General features: G+C 38.2%; 1 protein-coding gene across 2 annotated transcripts in view; it reads left to right on the plus strand.

Moving 5' to 3' along the window:
* Window positions 1–23,936, plus strand: part of HTR2A (5-hydroxytryptamine receptor 2A) — a 67,347-nt gene that overhangs the window by 2,315 nt on the left and 41,096 nt on the right. For both annotated transcript variants that reach the window (XM_033103762.1, XM_033103761.1), the window contains one exon: window positions 2,220–2,420. In XM_033103762.1, coding sequence (XP_032959653.1) covers window positions 2,220–2,420 — 201 coding nt within the window. The remainder of the gene's footprint in view (window positions 1–2,219; window positions 2,421–23,936) is intronic.

A 23,936-nucleotide genomic window follows, 5' to 3' on the forward strand; every position in this document is an offset into this window, starting at 1 on the left:
AATGTGATATTCTTTCCAAATTATGAGTAATACGGCCAGATTTCTCCAGAGAGAGAGAGAGAGAGAGAGAGAGAGAGAGAGAGAGAGAGAGAATATGACTATTGAGACTGCTGACACAGACACATCAGCAATCACCCAGAGCTAGAAACAGGTTAGGAGGAGCACGGTCATTAAAAAGGGATTTTCTGGCCAAGACTTAGGGGCTAAAACAATAATCAATCCCGCCCTGAGGAGTGGGAAGGAGGGAGTGAGCAATGGAGAACAGGTGCCAGTTCACACAGAGTCCATAATGCTCATTGCAAAACCAGCCCGTCCCCACACCCCCACACTTGACCACTCAAATGTCACACCCAGATGATTTCATTAAATTGGCCTGTCATTTCCCAGACATTCTGGAGAGGTCCTCGCTTCCTATATCCCTACCCTGCTCAAATGCAAACTCCAGAGGTGGGGGATGACTTTCACAGTGCGGGTCTGGAAACTAAAACCGCGGAGAGAGGCTAGGGAAGACTCCGAGCGGCAGGTGGCCGGGCAGGCATCCGCCAGTTGGGTTAGGAAGCTCGGACTGCCCGGGCGCCTCAGGCTCCGGGTACAAACGCACCCCCTGGCGGCGGCTGGCCGCTCGCGCGCAGCCGGTTCCTGACCCGAGTGAGCCCCTCCCTGGACTGGTCCTCCCAGACTCCGCAGGGTGAGGAAATGCCCCCTCCTTATCCCCACTGCGGAAACCCAGACTAAGGCCTGCGGCTGCCTCCTTCCAAAAAAAAACGCCTCTAAGAGCCAACATCAGTTCCGACCAGGCAGAGCATGGCTTCCGCCCAGGCGCTGCTAAGGAAAAGGCTCTAGTTTTAGCACAAGCTCTTTGCAAACAATAAGAGTGAAAGGCACTAAGTTAGGCTTGTATCCTGCAACCTTTTTATTTTCTTAAATATCAATGGTGGCATTTTGGTAGCGTATATTTGCAAATGGAGAGTTTGTTCAGCTTTATGGGTCTGGAATATTGTGAAGAAAAGGTGGTCTTTATAATTTTCCTTCTCACACGCACACAGATCTAACACCATTGCTTCTACTGCTATCAAAACTAATTAAAGTTTATATAACCATTTGATCCCCTCAAAAGAAAAACAAAAACAGGACACTTTGCTTTTGTCCATAAGGCATGTCCCACCTTCCTAATATAGCAAGTGACCTCTTTCAGGGGTTCTCCCAGTGGAATCACCTGGAGAGCTTCAAAACACTCACTGTGGGAGACCCACTTCCGCCCACCCTCCTGGCCATCAGGACTTCTGCAAAGCTCTCCACATGATTCTAATGTGGAAGCCAGGAAGTGAGAACCACTACCCTAAACAGCAGTTGCCAAAGTGGGGTCCCAGCAGCATTAGCACCGCCTGGGAACTTGTTAGAAATGCAAATTCTCCTGCCCCACTGCAGATTGACAGAATCAGAACCCCAGAGGTGCAGTCCAGCAGCCCCATTTTAAGAAGCATCCAGGAAGATTCTGCTGCTCACTAAAGTATGAGAACCCCCGCCCCGAAATAATTCTCAGAACAAGAGCACCATGCTTTTCCTCACCATTGTCTTCACTTTTCCCCCACATACACCCCAAATTTGAGTTTAACCCCTAAAGCATTATTAGGTAATTATTTTTCACTTTTACAGGTAAAGACATATTTCCAATCTGGATTTTTAATCATTTATACATTCACACCAATCGCATTAATTGAGAGACTACTAAATGCCATCGCAGGGTAAGACTGAGCAGTTACAGTAATGACTAAGGGATGGGCCTAATAACTCAGGGAACCTACAATGTGTGAGTTATGTGAATAAGTAATGACAGCACACTGTGAGGTGCTTCAGTGAGGAGCCCAAAATACATCAGACCTTATGATCTAAGTAATTAAAAAAAAAAAGAAAAGAAAAAGTAGGTTTTATTAGGCAGAACAGAGTGAGAGAAACCCTAAAGAGAACCTGAGTTTAGGCCAACACACTGACATAAGCCCAGCCAAAAGAAAATTTCAAACCTGTGTTCATCAGCCAGTGAAATCTTATTGGACTAAACCACAGTTGCTATCAGACTTTTGAATTATTGAAAAATATCGTATATTGCCCTGTGCCACCACTGTACCTTTCCCCAGGGTGGAAACTGTTGCATCAGGGTATAATCCACACGCCAGAGGCAACACAAGGCCATGTACTAACACTAAACTTCTGCATCGTAGGTTACCGGTGGCCTCTGCCTAGCAAGCTCTGCGCAGTCTGGATTTACTTGGACGTGCTCTTCTCCACGGCCTCCATCATGCACCTCTGTGCCATCTCACTGGACCGCTATGTCGCCATCCAGAACCCCATCCATCACAGCCGCTTCAACTCCAGAACAAAGGCATTTCTGAAAATAATTGCTGTTTGGACCATATCAGTAGGTAAGTGGGAACAATATTTCAGGGTCCCATTTGAAATGACAGTTCATGCCTTCCAAGGAGAGTTGCTCTCTTTTGTTGCACTGAAACCTGAAATCCTAAATCTATTGTTTAGCTTATTGCAAGATATGTTACAATATAGTAATTATCAGATTTGCTTTAGGGGAAAAAAATCCATTCATGTCACTGGCTGACAACATAAATTTGTAGTGCTTTGCACGGGCAAGAGTGCATACACCAATAGAGTCAAAATCAACAATAACTGTACCATAGGCACCTCCAAAAACTTTTCCCCCGTTTACACTTTCAAATTCACTACTCTGAATATTGAGTTTCCCAGAGATGTCAATGTTTACAATCACTGGACTTGTGGTCGATATAAGAATACAGAGCCCTGTACTGGAGAATACAAAACTTCTGGGAGCTAGAAAAGGTACCAGGCCCTATCACTCAGAGGGAGAAAGTGAGGACAGAGGAAGGTGTCAGGACTTGCTCATGGAGCAAGGCATTGTAGGCCACCCAGCGCCTCTGCAGCTCCTCTGCAGCTCTTGCTCCATTCACGACACCACACACCAGAGGATTTCAAGCTGCTTTGCTTAAGTTGATTACATACATTCACCTGTAGCCTGTATTGATCTTCTGTCACACACCTAAGAGTCAGGAAAGCCCAGGTAATAGAAGCGAAAGGGACAGCTTCCAGGCAGCTAAGTCAATTGCGCTTGTCACCTCAGAAGGTTTAGTCTGTAACCAAAAATTCCCTGGGATTTGTTTTAAAGATGCACAGCTTTGTAGGCAGAAACACTGCACCTGCTTATGGCCACAGGGGTGTCAGTATCTACTACTCTGAGAGATTACGGGATTTGATGACAGGCTTGACATCGAGTGAGTCTACCCACAGCTTTGTAATAAAAATGCAAATTAGTAATAGCAAATACAATATAATATTTTGGGTTTCAGTTCCTATTGTTTGCCTTGCTGCTTAAGATGTAATCTGCAGAATAGGTAGCTCCATTCTATAGGTAAGGAAATTGGGGTTCAGAAAGGGCAATGACCTGTGCAAGACCCACCTTAGTACAGCAAAAGACTTTGATTATGATGGGAACACTCACAAATTACATTTGTGTGATTTTCAACATTTTGAAAAATCTTATCTGTTTTCCATTTTAAACTTCACATTACAGTCTGAGAGAGACAAAAGATCTTGTTGTACTTATCTGTTGGGTGAAGGAAGCAGACAAAGGATTTGTGCCTTGTTGGGTCGACTCCAATTAGCAGAGCTAGAATTCTAAGCTTCCAGCACCAAGCCCTGCTCTTACTTACTTCTGAATGCACCTTCTTTCTTAGGAAATAGTTTTTGCTCCCCCAAATGCTTGTGGTTTCTGGGCCTGTGCAATCTTGGACTCATTCTACTAGGAGCAAGAGAATAAAGGAATAATGATTCTCAATCCCGGCTGCATATAAGAACCCCTGCAGAGCGTAACAGGTCCACAGTAGTGCTTGGTGTTCCTAAGGTACAGCGAGGGTTGAGGACCACGGAGATAGACTGGCAAAGAGGGAGCTGCAATTGGTTTCAGAATTCCCATTTGATTCTTTTTATAGATTCCAGTTTTCTGAAATAATTTTCCATGTTTTCATCTATTATATATATGGATATATGAGTTACCCGGGGATTGCTATTTTCTGGAGTCTTTTTCCTCTTGGTTCTGTCAGTTAGTATGCCTGGTCATTTTTTCTTTTTGCAATTGAATACTGAACACTGTAAAAAAAATTGTGGGTACTGTGTTGGTGTTCTCTTTCTTTAGAGAAAGTCCTTTCACTTTAGCAGGTAGTTAGAATAGGTCTCCTTAATCTGGTCAGGGACTGAGTTTATTTTAGGCTGATTTTGTAAACACTGATCTGTTTTTTAGGTTATTCTTATGCCCAAGGTATATTCCCTTCACGACCTAAGGTGAAAGCCTGGGGTACTCCCCATTTTGAAGAGTTCAGAACTCCAATTTTTGTCTCCCCAGCACTGTAAGTCTGCTGCTAACTCTTTACTCAGCCTCTCAGTCTGTCCATCTAAAAAAATGGTGAATGCCTTGAAGTGAAAGGCAGCTCACACTATCACCATACTTATTTGTTCTTCCCTTCACTCCAGAAACTTAATTCCTGGAATCCTGACTGCTTTGTTAGCCCTAATCCCCTGAGACAAAGTTTTGGGCCTTGAATCTGCTTTATTTGACACTGATATTACCATATCTCCTCCTCTTGGTTTGAATCTCTCCAGTGGATCTTTCCTAGTCTCTTCATTTTTAAATACCTTTGTTCCTTTGTTTTTATGTACATTTTCACCAGTAACTTACAGATGGATTTTTTTAAAGCAAAATCTGGCAGTCTTTGCCTTTGATCATGAAATTCGGCCTGTCTGCGTTACTGTGACAATGGATATAAACTGTTTTATTCCTCTCATCTTATTTTAGGTTCACCATATATTTCTCTTTTTCCCTCCATTTCATATGTGCTGACTTATACAGTGCCTTCTTCACTGCCTTCACCACATCCCAATTAGTTTGAATTTTTACTTGGCTTTTCCATTCCTTTCATGATTATAGTCCTATCCTGAATAGCCATCATTACATTGATGTCTATTAATATATCTAAAATAAATAATAAATAATAATATATCTAAAATAAATAAAATTATTTATTTATTGTTTGATTTCCCCCTTCACCATGAGTCCCAATTCATAGGTTTTAGGTTTTTCCATAATTTGAAAATAATCTGGTGGTGCAATTAATCTTTTTAAATTAAAAAAAATGCAGAACTCATAAAGAAACATATAGACATAGCTGACTATCTGAGAAATTGTAAGTTTTATATGGATAAAATCAATATAAGCAAAGTCAAAAGAAAAATATTTCAGTGTATATGAATAACAAGCCGATGACTTATCTCCTTAACATTCAAAGAACACCTACATTTTGATAAAAAAATGAAAAGACAACAATGCAATAGGGAAATAAAAAAACTATATGAACTGGCAATTCACAGAAACATAACTTGAAAACAGACAATAAAGATTATGAAAAAACATTCAGCCTCTTTAAGTCATGGAAATATAATTTAAAACAATAATGCAATATCATTTCTTACCCATTGGATTGGCAAAATTAAAATGAGTGAAAAAACCCAGTGTGGTTTGGGATGTAAGTTGTTTGTTCTTGGACAATCTGGCAAAACTTATTAAAATTTAATCTACCAGTCCCACTTGAGAAAACCTGTTCTACAGAAAAATAAAATTACATGTAAGAATCTCTAATACAGCAATTTTGGGGAATATCAGAAAAGTGGAAAGGTTGAGTTATGGTTGGATATATTGTTTTTATCTAAATTACCAAATATTTTGCAGCTCTTAAAAATATTGCCTTGGGGGTATTTGATATTCAACTGGAAGAATGTACATGACGCTAAGTGCAAAAATCAAGTTTTGGGGTGGTATGCATGGTCTGAGCCCATTCTGGTAAAATAATAATACTAATAATATATGGAGATAAATATGTATTAGCACTGATAAACTGTTGAAAGACTTCACAGTTGTCAAGAAAGTGAAATTCGGAAGAATGGCAGGATGATTTTATTTCCCCTTACATACTTCTGTATAGTTTTGTCACAAACATGATGACGATGATGATGATAAAGTATATTGGATGATCAAGAATGAAACAGTTACACCTACATGGTAGGAAAGAAGGCTTCATGGAGGAGGTGGCTGACCTTCAAAGTTTGCTAGAACACAACAAGTGGCCTACCTTGGTAACCACATCATAGAATACTCAAGTTTCCTTGCACTAGTTATTTCTGAAATTTGCTCCTACTAATACTGCTACTAGCTTGGTCACTTTACTTTTGTCAAGGCTTCCATCTAATTCTGAGGAAAATGAATATAATTACAAATCAGTTGCATTTTCTATTTGTGAGCTTTTCTGAGTAAAGAGGTAATGACAGAAAAGACTGAAACATTAAATTAAGAATGATCCCAAGATTCTCTGTGGATTTCATTTTCCCTTCATCAACCCAATTCCTATGATCAGAGGTAACCGTGACTTTATTACAATACATAAAGTGAGCAAACGCTTCCTCACGATGATTGCCTTGTTAAGGCCATATGAGAAAAGAACATAGAAGCTACTGATTCCCCAACCATCTTTAGCAGGTGAAGATATAGATCAGATTAAAAAAGTGAAGATGACTGTTTTCACATTGTCATAGTTTGACAGGCAAGCAAAGACACCAATTTAAATTTTCTTGCACTTATTTCATTTCAGAAATATATTTGCAGCTCATGGGGTAATTTTGAAGTATCATGGGTCTAAATAGAAAGATTTTTTTCCCCTCAAGGATAAGCATGACCACATATTTTCATATAATACCGTGTTTCCCCAAAAATAAGATCTAGCTGGACCATCAGCTCTAATGCTGATGGCCCGGCTACGTAAGATCCGGTATTTATTATATTATATTATATTATATTATATTATATTATATTATATTATATTATATTATATTGTATTGTATTATATTATACCTGGTCTTATATTATATTAAAATAAGACCCAGTCTTATATTAATTTTTGCTCCAAAAAACTCATTAGAGCTGATGGTCCGGCTAGGTCTTATTTTGGGGGAAACACGGTAAAAGAAAAGAAAGGCAAGCTGTGTCACATTTATTTGGGGTCTTTGCCTTCCCACACTGTGACAACGGAGCATAAATCCTAAACTAAATGCTTAAGTCACTGGGTCCAACCTCTGGCCTTCAGTGAAGTCAAAACTCACCTTCTTACTTAGACAAGGTAGATATATAAAGCTTTGGGGAACAGTGAAAATGATGTATCTCACTGTCGTTTTAGTTTGTAGTTTTTTATATAGAACTTTGAGTATCTTTTCATGCTTATAAGCAAATTTATATTCTGTTTTCTGTTGCTGTTGCTCAGAGTTTTTGCTGTAGAATTTGATGGTTATAAGCAAAATGTCTGGAGTTCCTAGTCCTTTCCCTTGCAAGCTGTGTGACCTTGGACAAGTTACTTAACCTCTCTGCACCTTAGGATCCTGATGAATAAATGATGATAGTAATAGTAACTACTACATGAGGTTGTTTTAGTGATTAATTGACTAAATATAGTGTTAGTGTCATAAGTGTTATAAGTTTACATTATTTGAACTCTTTTTCTGTAAAGTTCTTGGTTTTTTTCCTAACATAAATTAAGGGGATTAGCTTTTTTTCTGTGTTTTCACACTTTGTCTATGCATTCCCAATGTGTTACTTGTCACTTGATATTGCTCATGGTGGCTTTTTCCACATAGAGTTTCATTTTTATAATATCTTTATAAATATCCTTTCTCCTATACTGCTTCTGAATTTTGAATCATTACTAAAATTGCCTTTCCCACTGCAAAGTTATAAAGGAATTCTACCACATTTTCTTCCATGACTTTTATGGTTTTGTTTTATATGTTTAAGTCTTTAAACCAGTTGGAATTTAATCTGTGATTTAATTTATTTTTTTCTACACAGCTCCTTATACCAATACTATTTATTTCTCCATTTTGTTTGATATGCCACCTTTATTATATACTGAGTTCCCATATATACCCAGGCTTATTTTTGCACTTTTTCTATTCTATTGATCAGTCTAGTCATTCACCTATAGCATACTTTCAATTAAGGATATATAATTATGGCTTTTATTATCTCAGATCTATCTCTTAGTATTCCCTCATTGTTCTTTATTTTCACAATTTGACTATTTTCATTTGCTTCTTTTTGAATTTTAGAAACTCAGCTTCTATCTAGTTCCAGGAAAAAAAATAATTACTTTTTTTAATTGGAATTGCATGTAATTTTCTAAATCAACTTTTTAGACTTTTTGGCTGGTATACCCGTGTACTTGTTTTGACCCGTTTTCCCCTTTTGTAAGTAGCCTCAAATTCAGTATGGAATGAAGTGAATATATATAAACAAATATAACTACTGAAAATTTTAACACTTAAGGTAAAAAAATCTCATGCGCAGTTAGGTCCATGAGGAATGATAGTTAAATATATATGTTTAATTTTTCTATCCTCCCGTATCGTCTAAAAAAAAAATTGCTTTGAAAAATACAAAATAGATGAGCTGAATAAAATGGGCTCAGAACCAGATGATGTTGAAATGGCCCTTCTGCTGAGGCACAGTCCCAGTTCCACTGCCTGAAACAAAGATCCAAGGAGGCTACTTGGGACTCTCTCCTCTGGAACCGCACAGTTTATGGCCACCTCCCTTACAGCCTAAGAAGTGGGTTTCAGAGACTCATTAAGCAACCAGGAGAGGAAGGAACTGGGTTACGCGTTCTCTGTCCCACTGCCTGGAGGTCACATTGCAGTTAAGCACCGAGAGGACACAGAAGGAACCTTATGAAGATTGAGTCCAACTCGCCATTCCCTCAGTTTCTCTATCTTCGTGTTTTCTATCCTGGGTGAAATGAAATGTCCTCCCCTCTCTTATCATTCTTTTTGCCCTGCCACACTGTGTTGTCATACCCAGAGGTCCAGGAGGTAGCGTCCCCGCCTGCAGGGAAGTAGGAGGTTGTTCAGCAGGGAGGCTCACAGCCACATGGAGAGAGTCTTCTGTCCTTCTCGAGGGTATTGCAGCACCAGAGAGCTGCCAGGTGGCCAGCCATGCTGTCACTGCCCTGAAACAAAGGCTCTGCAGGGCCACTACTCACTCCGCCCACCTCCTTCTCTCATCCTTTGACTAAGCAATCCTTTTCCTTTCTGCTCACAGGTGCAGGAGAATAATTTAGGGACATCTCCCCTCCCTGACCAGCTTTTCTTATACTTAGGAACATAACAACACAGAAAGGCTATGCTCTTAGAGGACATGTCCTTGGTTGTTCTTCAGGATGCTCGCCAATGGGTATGAGGCTGTTTAATGGCCCCAGAAGCTCAGAGCCTGCCAGAGTGACAGCTGACTTCTCTCTGCATGGCAGACTCTAGCCATAGCTATGGGACAACATGCTCAATAAAACAGCAGTTAGGAACATACACTCTCCATGGCCACTGGACACTGGTTGGGAAAAATTAAGAAATGATCCAGTCATAAAGAAGAAATGCTCTGTCCTTTGTCAGTCTGTTGATCTGGCCTGCCTCATGGACTGTTTCCTTGCTCTTTGGCTCATCATTCTTTTAAGCAGGAGAAGGGAGTGGAAGAGGGATAGGACTCGAACACTTGTTTGCTTCTGGCCATTTAAAGCAGAGGACTAGCATCCATATACTTCCCCCTCCTGCCCACCTCCTGCCCTTGGGCTGTGCCAGGAAACTGCATGCTGTGGAGGCTTCCCTTTTCTCCAAATCTATCTATCCATTCCAGGCCAGGAGATAGGAAATTTCACTAAGTCAGGAGCTGTGGCAGATCATCTGATCAATTTGTTATCGCCAGCACCCCTAATGTCTTTGTACCTGCTCCTTCCTTGGCTTATCAAAAGCCCAACCCTGGGTCATTCTGACCACGAGCCTTTACTATCATCGCACTCATGTCACCAAGAGCTGCTGGAGGAAGTCGCACACAGTGTGTATTGGACGGCACCGCATATCTGGTTTCCAGCCTCTCCTGGTCTGTCCTCTTTGCTGTCAATCCTTTCGTTTGTCATTAGTGGATTTTTTCAAATCTTTTTCCTCCGTGAGTCTCCTCTTCAACCTCAGATTGCCATTCTCTAAGAAGATGACCTTATCCCCTTCTCTAACAAAAGGGCATCAAGCGCGATCCCCCTTTTTTTTTTTCTACTTCTACTTTCCATTTCCACTTTCAATGTCCAATTTCCAAGAATACCCATGTTCTTCTCTACTTCCCCACTTTTTCCTAAACAATCTTCCTTGACTCCTCCCCATCCATCTCTTTCCAGTTTATGTTAATTCCCCCTAAATTGTCTAAGTTTGTTTGCTCCATTTTATTACTTCTCGTTCAGGCCTCAGAGCACCACCTGGCTCTGACCTCCCTCCATTTTACTGTTCTTCTCAAGGTCACCAAAACCTCCCTGATTTCCAGTCAAATCCAAAAGACTTAATTTCTATTTTAATAATACATTCAGGTAATACATGAATACATTCTCCATGTGAGAGAGTCAAACAGCTCAGATAATAGAAATACAAAGTGAAGTTGCCCTTCATCCATCCCTCCCTCTCCAGACCAGCACCCCATCACTGTGCTAACCTTGAACCTCCCTGTTACTGGTCAACGTAGAGCATAAGCACAAGAGGAAGAAGTATTGCCAAGCAAAGCTCCCTCAGATTTCGTCCCTTTGAGAATGCCCCTCAATCCTCCTCTGTTTGTATATCCTTTGACTCTGTGTTTGCATTTCAAGCTGTTCCCTCCAAACCCTACTGACGTATGCTGCAGTTTCTTTCTTACATTTGTTTTGGCCTTTTCTTCAAGTTCTGTTTCTCTCTAAACCAGGTCCCATCTCTTGTCTGTCTTCCAAAGATTCCTCCATCATTTGTGATATACTACTGAGATGAAACCCTTTTTCTTTTCATGGATTGTTAATTTATTCTGACCAATGTGTTTTATCTTTTTTAATCATTAAATAGAATTTTAGGAGTAAGGTAGTACAGATACATGTGCTTGGATACTATCTTGATCCACTAAAGAAATTATATGTATATATGTGTGTGTATATATATTTCTCGCGCCTTATTATCCTTTTATGCATTTATGTTTAATTCTGTAGCTTGATCTCTCCTCTTAAAACTTGTCACCACGCTTGGCTCCTTCCCTCCCTCTCTGATTCTTTCTCTGTTGCTTTTGCAGTCTCCTTTTCCTTCAAATGGTAGTATTTTATTCTTTAAACGGTGGTATTCATCGGAGATCTAGTCTCCATCTTCTCACTTTTTGTTCTCCCTGTTTTGGCTGAGTTATTTCCGTTTCCATGGATTCAGCTATTAGGAGAACATGGTGAACTGACCAGTCTATAGTCTGGCCCACAGTGTTTCCCCAGCGCTTCAGACGCCTACATCGTACTAGCTGATGGACACTTCTAGCCAGAAGTCCCCCAGGAAACTCAGTCTTATCAGATCAGAAACTGTCCTCATTGTCTGCCGTTTCTCCTCCTGAAATCTCTAGCTTAGAGTACGGCATTAATATCTACTCAGTCACTAGACACCCAGGATTGAGTCCTCCGTTTCCTCACCTCCACATCAAAGCACTTGACTAGTCCTCTGGTTTTCACTTGCTCGCTATTTCATAAATCACTCTTTCCTTTCCATCCCACCCTCACCGTCTCTCTCCTGTGCTACTGTAAACATTGCCCTGTCTGCAGGCCTTTTGTTGTCATTCTCCACCTTGTCACTGAAGTCACCCATATCGCATACAGGTTTAACTAAATCACTGTTCTGTGGGAAACCCTTACATCACTTTGCTGCCAGTACATTACAGATCCCTAAAGGAGAGCTAAGGCCCCTATAAATATGATCCCTGCCCACACCTCTATTTCATCTCCTACCATACTTTGCCTCACATTTTATTCTTCAGCTACAATAAGTTGCCTATAATTCTTGTCATTTCACCTTTGTTTTTGCATCTTCTGCTTCAAATGCCTTCTTATCTCTTTACCAGGCTAATTTCTACTTTTTAAAATGATTTTTTTTAAATTTTCAATTATAGTTGACATTCAATATTATCTTAAGTTCAGGTGTACAACATAGTGATTATACATTTATACAACTTAAGACGTGATCTCTCCGATAAAACTAGTCCCATCTGACACCATATACAGTTATTACAATATTATTGACTATATTCCTTACAGTATACTTTACATCCCTGTGACTATTTTGTAACTACCAATTTATACTTCTTAATCCCTTCTACTTTTTCACCCTGCTCCTAAGCCCTCTCCCATCTGACAACTATCAAAATGTTCTCTGTATGTATGAGTTTGTTTTTGTTTTGTTTATGTGTTTATTTTGTTCTTTAGATTCTACATATAAGTGAAATCATATGGCATTTGCCTTTCTCTGTCCGACTCACTTCACTCAGCACAATACCCTTTAAGTCCATCTATGCTGTTGCAAATGGCAAGATTTCATTCTTTTTTTATAGCTGAGTAATATTTTTTTGTATATGTCTACTACCTCTGCTTTATCCATTCTGGGACACCCAGGTTGCCTTCATACCTTGACCATTGTAAATAATGCCGCAATGAACATATGGATGCAAACATCCTCTCGAAATAACATTTTAGGTTTCTTTGGATAAATATCCAGATGTGGGATTGGTAGGTCCTTCTTTGTCTCTTGTTATAGATTTTGTTTTAAAGTTAGTTTGTCTTATATAAGTATTGCTCCCCCAGCTTTTTTTATTTTCCGTTTCCATTTTCATGAAATATCTTTTTCCATCCCTTTACTTTCAGTCTGTATGTATCTTTTGATCTGAAGTAAGTCTCTTGTAGGCAGCATACGTAAGAGTATCTTTTTCTTATCCATTCAGCCAAATTATGTTTTTTGATTGGAGTATTTAGTCCATTTACTCTTAAAGTAATTGGTGATAGATATGTAGAAATTGTCATTTTATTATTCGTATGTATATCTTTTCTTTCTTTTTTTTTTTTCATCTTAAAGAAGTCCCTCTAGCATTCCTTGGAATACTGGTTTGGTGATGATAAACTGCTTTAGCTTTTTCCTGTCTGGGAAGCTCTTTATCATTTAGAATCAAAGGATAGATAATTTCTGCTTTTCTTTTGGCATCACCTCCTCCAGGTAGCCTTCTTTACTTCTCCCTTCTCTCCAAGAATTTGGTACTTGCCCTCCTTTGGTTCTTCCATAACCCTTCCATATATTATCTTTTCACATATTGTGTCATCTGTTTATTCCTCCACTAGATCATGAGTTCCCAGAGAACAAGAAATGAAAAGCAAAACGAAAAAGTTATAGTTCATCTTGAGCCCAAATCATTTAATAGATAATGCCTATCCAGGAATGCATGCATACAAAAATTAATTCTAGAGTTTGACACTGAAAACACCTTTAAGAAATTTTTATTTTCTTGTGTACTTGGTTTCAAAAACCTACTTTTAGATAGTCTTTCATATAAGTGTGGGGAAAACAAACATTTATATAAAAATAAACTAGTTTTATTTTTCTACTTTAGACCAAAATGTTATAGCTATGATAAATGCCTAATTCATAGCATCTATAAGAAGGAGATGTTGGTGCATTTTCCCCCCACCAGCTGGTGAGCTTTGGTTTGGAATTTTAAGACTTATTTGTAAAATATATGAGAATTGTCTTCCTCTAAGACAGGTTCTTTCGTGTCAGAATCTACATAGCATCTCAGGGTAGTTTCCAACTAAATTGGCTTTTTAAAAATAGTTATAAGAAGGGGTGTAATGTATCTCCTGGATTGTTCATGGATCACATGGGCAGGATCCTACCATTGCAGCTAGTTGTCAATGGGGTCACCACATTCTACAGTCCAGGCATCAACTTTGCAAGTTCAGATTTCTATTTTTCCCCCTTATCCAGGGATGATCATACTGTGAGAAGTTGACTTACAGGAGTCAAATTCCAATAAACTGACTTATTTGATATGTAGGTAATATATACCCATTTCCCTGCATCCATTCACCTACAAGAGATATTCCTTCCTGATAAAGCAATCCTCTCAGGAGGCCATAGAAATAGCAACATGAAGCTAGTTCTGTGAGGGACACAGGGAGGCACACAGTGAGGATTGAATGAAGGTACAAGCAATTTAGCAGAGGATTTGATGCACACATTTTCAAATTTTTCTTAACATAAATTAAAATATAAGTGTACAGCAAAAAGCTCCCAGTCTAATGGAGAAAGACTAGCTATAACAGAAAACAGTATCTGCCATTATAATAACAATGCAAAGAACTTAGCAGAGTTGGGGATGAGGGAAGGTTTTATGAAGAGGGAGATGTTTGAGTTGAGCTTTGAAAGATGAGCAGAAGTTGGGAAAATAGAGATTGGGAGAGAATTTTCCTAGAAGAGAGAATAATAGGGGATAAAGACATTATGATATAGCTTGATAAACAAATGATTTATCAAGTACTTTAAAGGATATTTTCATAACTGATGAATGACCCTTTTCCAGTCTAAGGATTTTTGTCTCTCAATAAGCAAGACCAGTTGTCTAGAATAAGAACATCTTTCCCTGGACAGTATTGAAATGATGCTGAAGATTTCTCAGCTCTCAGACTCTTTTTCAACATTTCGTCTCAGTTATCAAAATAGCCTCTTACACATAATATTGCAGTTCTAAGATTAGTACTCACTTACATTGGTCATGTTATAGATGCTGCTGACTTAGCGAGGCACCCTGAAATCTTGGATGAACAGAGATACATTTTTATCAGAAACGTTTTCAAACCTTTCTTCTAGAGAAGTCAATTCTATACGATTACTGCAGATGAACAATTTCATCCATTTTATGATAATCCTTCTTGGTTTTAACTCCAGAAGGTGGTATTTTCTGACCTTGCCCTGAATTCTGGACCCTTGTTTGGTTGAGGGTGACAACGTTTTGTTTTAGCAACAAGGAGTCAAGAAACATGAAGTATACCAGCACTTTCAAATACCTTCCTAAATTTAGTTTCTAATCTGTCCTCCTAGTTCTCATTTTTTAAATTAAGACTTGATTTCTGGTGTTGGGATTGTTGGAGTGTGAAAGTAGATAGAACCTTCTTGCTCAATTCCTATTAGAATGTGTCCATAAGAAGCTTATGTTAACAGTTATTAATGCTTGCCATTTAAAACATCACCAAAAATGTGAATTAATTTGTCTCCTACATTTCCCAACTTTCCACAGAATGGATTGATCATGACTCCTTTTCATGTTCCTATTCAACTCCCAAATGAACCATTGTAAAGATTTATATAAGTGACCACATTTACAGGCTACACTCAAAGGGTTAAACTTGACTGAGTTAATTCCCACTGTTCATTTTATTCAAGGAAACCACCCAGTTTATATATTTGCTATCAGAACTTCAGAAGCCACCCAGTTGATATAGAAACCAAAGGCCTGTCCAATCAAGGGTGCTCTTTACTTCTCTAATATAGCAGTTAACCCATCTGTTAGGTAAGGGCTGTTACTTATTAAAATGTTGTTCAAGCCTGTCTGGAAGAAAGTTGATCCTCATTTATTGTGTTTGGCACACTGGTTATTGTTTCTATTTCCATTTTAGTCACTAGCTCCTGATGTACTACAAACCACATACCTGTGTTTTCTCTACTTAAAGGACAAGAATAGTTTCCTTTTATGTTTCCCAGCTACCCGAACTCCCCAGCACCTTTCTGTACACATCCACCAGCATTTTATCTTGGCTCCAACCATTCTATTCAGGCATAATAATTCTTCTTAGATGTATGTTGAGCCATTATGTGCTGGATGCTCATGATGCGAAGACACCACCCTTTCTATCATTCTATCTGTTTTAATAGACATGCTCCCTAGATATATTTGAAGACAGTATCCCTGTTGATTAACTTGTCTCCTTTGACCATCAATTAAAGAGTCTGACCCATATTGGAGAAAAAAACTGTATGTGTGTTTAACCATATATGGGAGCTCAATTATGCTAGTTGATTGATTGAATGAATAAAATGAACGGATGAGAAAAGAAAGGGGACAGGAAGAAAAAGAGGGATAAAGAAATAAAGGGAGGGAGAGAAACAGAGTTTTCTGAGAGGCTCTAGTAGTTTCCTCATCCCCTCTACCCCATGGCAAGTCATCTTTAAAGTAATACATCTACCTGTGCTCACTTTTTTGCATATGGGACCTCACTTGGCAAAGTACAGCAAATGAAAGTTTAGATAAACATCTCTATAGTAGCTTTTCCAGTATTTTCACAGATTTAATGTCTGTTTCCATAGAAACATGTATGATAAGGTTAGTCATAGACAGAAGCTAAGAATAAGAGACATATACCATGAAAAATTCACATTCTAACTTCAGGCAAAAGCTAAAAGTCACACTTCTGCCTTTTTCATAACTTGGTGCTTTCAACTCACCAGGAGAGAGTCTTATTAATTCAGGCAAGAAATATTTTCATTATATTAATGAGGTTTCATTTTTGACTGTTTACATTTCTCATAAAAGTGAAAGCAATTACAGGAACGGTGTTATCAGAACGTTCCTCAGGGGATGGAGAACTTAGTTCTGGCTGCGGCCTCCAGAACTCCCACGACCAGCCCTTCCTTCAGGGAACTGTCTTAGCCAGCCCTGGCTCAGCTGCCTGCTTTAAGGTATTTCCTTCATGTTTGGCTAAACCATTTGTAATAGTGTTAAAGACAAGTAAATGAAAGACTCAGAGAATGAGACTGAACTGTGAAAGTGAAATATTTCTCTAATCACCCATAATAACAACTATGCTCAGACCAGTTTCTGAAACAATGTGAAACAGACATAAAAATAATGACCTATAACTGAAGACCATTTCACCATTGGACAAGAACCTACTTTGTTTCTGTAAAGGATGACTTTTCTATAAGGAAACAGTGGAAGTGCATTAGAATTACTGGGAAATGTATATTCCTAGGGACCATTCCCAGAGAATCTGGTTGAGTAGGAATTGGGGGGAATCCCAGGAAATGGTATGCTCCAAGAATCACTGCCTGAACTATCACTTTAGAATTCCGATAGATTTTTAATGTATATTCTCATGGATGCTTTTTTAAAATTTCAGATTTGTACATTGCACACACACTTACTATGTTCCCCCGAAAATGAGACCTAGCCAGACCATCAGGTCTAATGTGTCTTTTGGAGCAAAAATTAATATAAGACCCGGTCTTATTTTACTATAATATAAGACCGGGTCTGATATGATATGATATGATATGACATGATATATGACATGACATAACATAACATAATATAATATAATACCAGGGATAATAAAATAAAATATTATAATATAATGTAATATAATATAATATAATATACCAGGTGCTACATTAATTTTTGCTCCAAAAGACGCATTAGAGCTGATGGTCCGGCTAGGTCTTATTTTCGGGGAAACACGGTATTTGCAAGGAACCACGTAAACACTTCCCCGGGCAGTACACAGAGCTGTCAAACCATGCGATAGGGCATACCAGATATTTCACCTCTTGAGGGCAGGGTGGGACCTTGTCTTATTTGTCTCTCAGTTCCTCCCCACTAGCACAGAAGGCACCCAATAAACGCTTGCAAAATTGACCAGTAATGAGCCCAAACTGATTTCTTCAAGCAGGTGCAATGGTCTTGATTCTTCGTAATTTCTTCTCACATTATCTTTGATGTAAAATCAAAATTTAAGAGTAATTTTCATTCCAAATTTGTCAAGGTACTAACTCACCTTCCCACATCTCAAAGAGCACCATGATATTTTAAAGATAATCATTAACACATTACCAAATTTACAAGGAAAAATAAAACATACCACTAACGTCATTTCCCTGGACTCTTTTGAAGTAGTTTAGAAAAATCATAAGTCTTAGGTGAGATTTATCTAGAATTAAATTACATTTTAATAATCCTTTACAGCTCTCTGTGATTCCATTTTCTACTGTTAGGTCTCAGTACCCAAAATTTTCAGCAAACCTCTGAACAAAGATGCTTTTGTTCTGGTAGCAAGGGATTCCATTTCTATGTCTCCGTTTGACCTTCAATATCAGGCTCAAAACAAGTTGGGTGTCGAAATACAAAAAAGGGTACTGAAACCTCTTACTGACCTGACCAAAACACGTGGAGGGTTTCCTAACACTTTGCAATTATTTTGAAATAGGGTTAGGTCTTGTGTGAAGAAAGTAAATCACAGACCCTATAGAAAAAGCAATGCTAAATAGTCTATTTTCAGAATGATTTGCTTGTTTCTGTTTCTATAATGATTGAATGCAGGGCAGATAACTGATTATTTAGCAACCCAATCAATGACTCAGCAGCCTGAAATAACACAACAATAGAATTAAACTGGGGAGACCCAATGGACCAGGAGTCCTCTTTTAATCCAGATCCGCTCCAAGAAAAATTGAGTAGATAGAAATCAAAAAGAAGGCAGGCATTTTTTGATTGATTTCTTCTGTTGTTCTTTTCGTTTGTTTGTTTGAGGTCAAAATTGACCTGTTTAGTTTATGGGCTTGTCACAGATTTTTCACTAAAGCAAGAATAAGAAATCTGAGTCAGGTTGCGTTCATAGTTCTTTTGGAAGCTTTTTCCACATTAAGCTTCTTTCATGTACTAAAGTCCTATTACTGATAAGTTGAAATAATTCTCACAATGTAAAATATCCTAAAAGTTGAGAGGGAGAAGAGAAGGGATGATGGGTTTAGTTCATTTAGTATAAATTAACGCAATACATTTACAACATTTTGAATTATGTCTTTGCCCCGGAAGATGAGCAGGATATTAAGACCTAGGCAACGTGGGCTGTCTGGCTTTTCACAGCATGTGAGCTGTGTAGTCAGTTTCTTTACTTGTAAAACGAGGCGATTGGACTACCAAATTCCTAAGCTAATTGCCAACTGCATGGTCCTGTAGATATTTAACTTGAACCGTGATGTCTTGGTATTAAATGAGGATATTTAGAGAGGTGACAAGCAAAACACAATTGGAATTTAATTTATCTTTAAACAACTGCTTTAGTTCTACTGTCGTTAATTTTAGCCTAATTTAGACATAAGTCTCCAGAATAAAGTTGAATTGATACAGCTCCAGGATAAAGGGACTCTACCTCAAATCTCCAAAGTTACTTTGCACAATAGGTAATTACTAATAGAGATGCAAGGTATTGAGCCAACCAATATTTTTCATTTTTCCTTTTTTAAAAAAATTGAATAAAACAACAGCATTAGAAATATTTTGATCCTAAAGCTGTTTCCTTTTTTATGTTTTGTCCACCACATACAATGTATTTCAGCAGAGATAATATCATTCCTGCTCTTGTATATTTCGATACTTTCATATAACCTTGTAGTAACATGAGGAGCTTGGACTACCTAATTCCTAAACTAATTGTCAGTTTCCATTTTTCCATATGGGCTTCATAATTACGATTTAATGGCTGCAAGTTATTCCCTTGTGTTGGTATAATGCAATAATCTATTAGTCATTCTCCCAATTCTGTTTCTAGTTTTGATCAATAAAGTAGTATATTCAAAACAGTAATTTGGAATTTGATATGATTCATTCTATTCTATTCCTACAGCAGTCTATTTTTGTCCTTTTAGTTTCTTTTGCCTATAACTATCTCAGATATATTTACTTTGGTCCCAATAATATCTTCACTTTTCTCTGTTTAAAAATACTTTTATTTGACCAATTTAGAAGTTGCATTTTTTTAAAAATCACAAATAAAGACATATGCTTTTAAAATTTTTTGTTGTGGTAAAACAACAAAGTTTCCATTTTAACTATTTTTAAGTATATAATTCAGTGGTATTACATTTACAGTCTTGTGCAACCATCACCATTATCTATTTCTAAACTTATCACTCCAAACAGAAATTCTAACCATTAAGGAATGACTCAGTTTCCTCGAACCCCAGCCTTGTTAACCTCTAATTTACTCTGTCTATGAATTTGTCCATTCTAGATGTTTTATGTAAATGGAATTATATGTGTCCTTTTGTGTCTGGCTTACTTCACTTAGCGTGTTTTCAAAGTTCATCTATAGTATAGCATGTACCAAAACTGCATTTCTTTTCATAACTAAATAATAGACTGTTGTATGTACATTTTGTTTATTGATTTGTCTGCTGATTGACACTTGGGTCGTTTCCATCTTTTGACTGCTGTGAATAAGGCTTCAATGAACATTGGCTTACAAAGATTTGTTCCAGTCCCATTTTCAGTTCTTTTATTTACCTAGGAGTGGAATCGCTAGGTCAGGTGGCAATTCTATGTTTAGCTTTTTGAGGAACTGCCAAACTGTTTTTCACAGGGACTGTACCACTTTACATTCCCATCAGCAATGTATGAGGGTTCCATTTCTCATCAGCAAAGCTTGCTAGTTTCTGGTTTTTATTACAGCCATCCTAGCCGGTGTGAAGTAGTATCTCACTGTGGCTTTGATTTGCATTTCCCTAATAAGTAAAGATGTTTCCTGTGTTAATTGGCCTTCATATATCTTTTTTGAAAAAATATCTATTCAAATCCTTTGCCCATTATTTAATTGGGATTTTTGCTGTTGTTGTTGCATTTTAGGAGTTCTTTATATATTCTGGATATTAAAACTTTCAGATATGAAAAAACTTTGCAAATATTTTCTCCCATTGTACAGGTTGTAATTTTACTTTTCTTGAAAATGTCCTTTGATGCACAAAAGTTTAATTTTGGTGAAGTCCAATTTATCTGTTTTTTGTTGCTGTTGTCGTTGCTGGTGCTTTTGGTATCATATCTACTGCAATCCCTTTTTATTCCTTTAATCCAGTTTTCTTTTTTACTTCCTTTGGATTCCTTAAAGTTACTTTATCATGACGACATATTATTGAACAATCTGGGAATAAAAAGTAAAGATTTGCAAAAAGTTGTTTTCCTAAATTTCTTACTTAAAAATATTTAATAAGTATTGATTTTTTTTCCATGTGGCAATGTTAACATAGCCATGAATGACTTTTTTCCATCTTTATAAATGGTACTATTTTAGTAGCTAGTCGATGTAGGTACAGTTTAAAAAGCACTTGGATGATGTAAGGATGAGTAGCCACTCTAGACTTGCTTGGGGAAGTGCCTGAAAATAATGAAAATGTTGTATAAAGGATAAGATAGGAACTCAATTAAATATAGGGAATTTAAGATCTCCCTATGAGTAGGTTCTCTCAAATAATTAGGTATAATAATTATACATCTTTAAGGGTGCTAATTCTCTCATTGAGGTAGCCAGTTGAGTTGGGGTTTGCTTTTGGTCACACATTTGATTCCTCCAAATACATGAATAGTTTTTTGTTCTCGGCAATGTTTTCCCCCTCAAAAAGACCTGGTACAAATGTTAAATCTCAACACCAACGTGTCAAAGCTTTGTCTCCATTTCATCCACCAGCCTTCAGTAATTTCATTCAGCTTGATTCTCTGACCCAGCTCTGACAGCTTCACACATATAAGAGTGCTAAACTTTCAGATTATTCAAATGTTCTGTGCTTCCTGAAGTCTGATCTCTCTAGGGAAAAGACATCCCCATAGCTTGAGAGAGATGAAAAGAAACAGTGTTTGAAAACAGAAACAGAATTTCCATTGATAGTCTGTAATTGATAGTCACAAATTTGTGATCTAGATTTCCAATTGCCTAAGGAGACCAGCTACTTACGGACTGACCATCCCTTTGCAGCAGTGTTGGGACAATTGATGAAATATCCTTTTCATTTTCTACTTTATAATCTAGGTATTTTGTACCTCAATCATGACCAAAAAAAAAGTTGAAGTTTAGATTTCAGAAAAATCTTCAATAACTTGTTCATAAGGTTTATCACCATTTAAAAAATTTCTTTATTCTCCTGTTCTAACAAAATCTGTAATTCATTCAAATACCAGATGCGAAGACTGAAGGGTGGGTCTTAGATTTGACTTCACTTGCAAAGCTTACAAGTGAGCCGGCCCCTGTTTCATGGACACTGGCAGATGACATGGGCATCTCGCATCAGACACTCCCTCCAATAACGATAGTCAGAATATCATCATTTTCCTGCATTGGTTGCCTGAGCCCTAATTCCCACAAGGTGATGCCACAGGGCCCTGTAACAACTACACACACAGTGGACTGCATTACAGGAAAGGAATCTGAGTTCGACAAACCCGAATCCTTTAGGATGAGCAGTAAGCAACCTGCCCTCTGCCCCTGATGGAGGCACTCTATCTACCATCCAAGGCTGTTCAATCTTCAAACATCCTTGAAGAAATACTCTGGAGGAACAACAACTCAGAGTTCCATGGAGAATGGTCTCCTCCCAGTTTTATATTATAGTACACTGCACACTCACATATGTACAATGCTCTGTTATGATGTTGATATAAATTCATAAATGGTAAGTCATGGGACAAGACAGGTTCAAATGAAAATGGCCCCTTCCCTGAGACTAAGCATTTCTCAGGTTGTTGGGGTTAGCCTTCACTTTCCAGGATAAAGGTCTGTTGGAACCAGCTTGGAGATATGAAGTAGGCAGAAAGTATTTTAGATACAACAAATGTAATACGTGCCAGATACTTTATGCCGACTCTATGCCTGGCATTGAGTAAGCATTTTAAGAGTAGCTGTTGCCATTGTTCTCAGTTCCGGGCCAGGGTCAGCTAGTTTTCATGTTCCTGTGTCTCTTTCTGTGTTTCTGGACTCCAACCTATGCTACTTGGAAAACTTTTCTCCAGACGGCACATGCTCTATTGCTTCGTTTCCTTCCAGCCTTTGCTCAAATGTTTCTTTCTTAGTGAGACCTACCCCCACCCCTCAGAAGTTATCACTTGCTCTTCCATCTACTCCCCATCAATTTCACCCAACTTTTTCTCCTTAGCTTATTTTATTTATTACCTTTTATTATGTAAAGTATTCACTTATGTTTGATCTTCAGCTTCCCCCACTGAAATGTAAGTTCCATGAGGATAGTGGTTTGTAGTCTAGTGCACTGATGAATCTCCAGCCCCAAACATAAGGCCGAGCCCATAGTTGGTGCTCAGTAAATCTGTTAAATGAGAGAACTAAGACTCAAAGAGACGAAGTGTCTAGTCAGGATTCCATAACTAACAAGGCAGGATTGGGATTCTAACTTGGGTCTTCTGGCTTCAAGTCCATTACTAACGGTGGCAACATTCCCTTTTCTCCACCTTTCCCTCTCCTAAGGTCTCAAAGCAGGTCTAGGCTAGCTCTGCCTAGGAGTTGAGAGGCCTCGGGAAGAGGAAGGAGGCAGAAAAGGGAGGAACTGTGAGACCAAGATGAGGCCGAAGGATGGGTCAGCTTTTTAGGTAAGCAGGTCAGGGAGCATATCACCTGATCCAAGCATATCTGTTTGAGCCAGACTCACAGAGATGCATTTCTCTGAACCCTATAAATGTGAATTATCAGAAGTCTAATCTCTCCAAGTCAGGGCTGCCCATAATAATAAATACTTTATAGAGAATATTAATCTATAAAACAATTTAGAAAACTCTCACAAATAAATCCTCTTAGGATTCCTAGGATGTGGGCAAGATAATGTTAGTAGAACTTGAAAATAATGAAGTGTGTGAGAGAAAGACAGGAAAAAGTCCTCATGAGATGGCTGAAGAGAGCCCAAAAAAGCTCACTTGGTTCTAAACATCCAAATGTTACTGCTAATAACTTTCAGGCGCACTTCAAGTCCCGTGTCTGTATGTCTTCCATTCAGTGATAAATGCGATTAGCATCCCACACATCAGATGTGTGTGTGTGTGTGTGTGTGTGTGTGTGTGTGTGTACATATAGACACTCTAAGTAAATGATCCTAAAATCTTTCTCCCTTGAATCAAATAGTCCTGAGCCATCCATAAAGTAGCCACTAGA

The sequence above is a fragment of the Rhinolophus ferrumequinum genome, chromosome 4, assembly GCF_004115265.2.
Source record: "Rhinolophus ferrumequinum isolate MPI-CBG mRhiFer1 chromosome 4, mRhiFer1_v1.p, whole genome shotgun sequence".
Lineage (NCBI taxonomy): Eukaryota > Metazoa > Chordata > Mammalia > Chiroptera > Rhinolophidae > Rhinolophus > Rhinolophus ferrumequinum.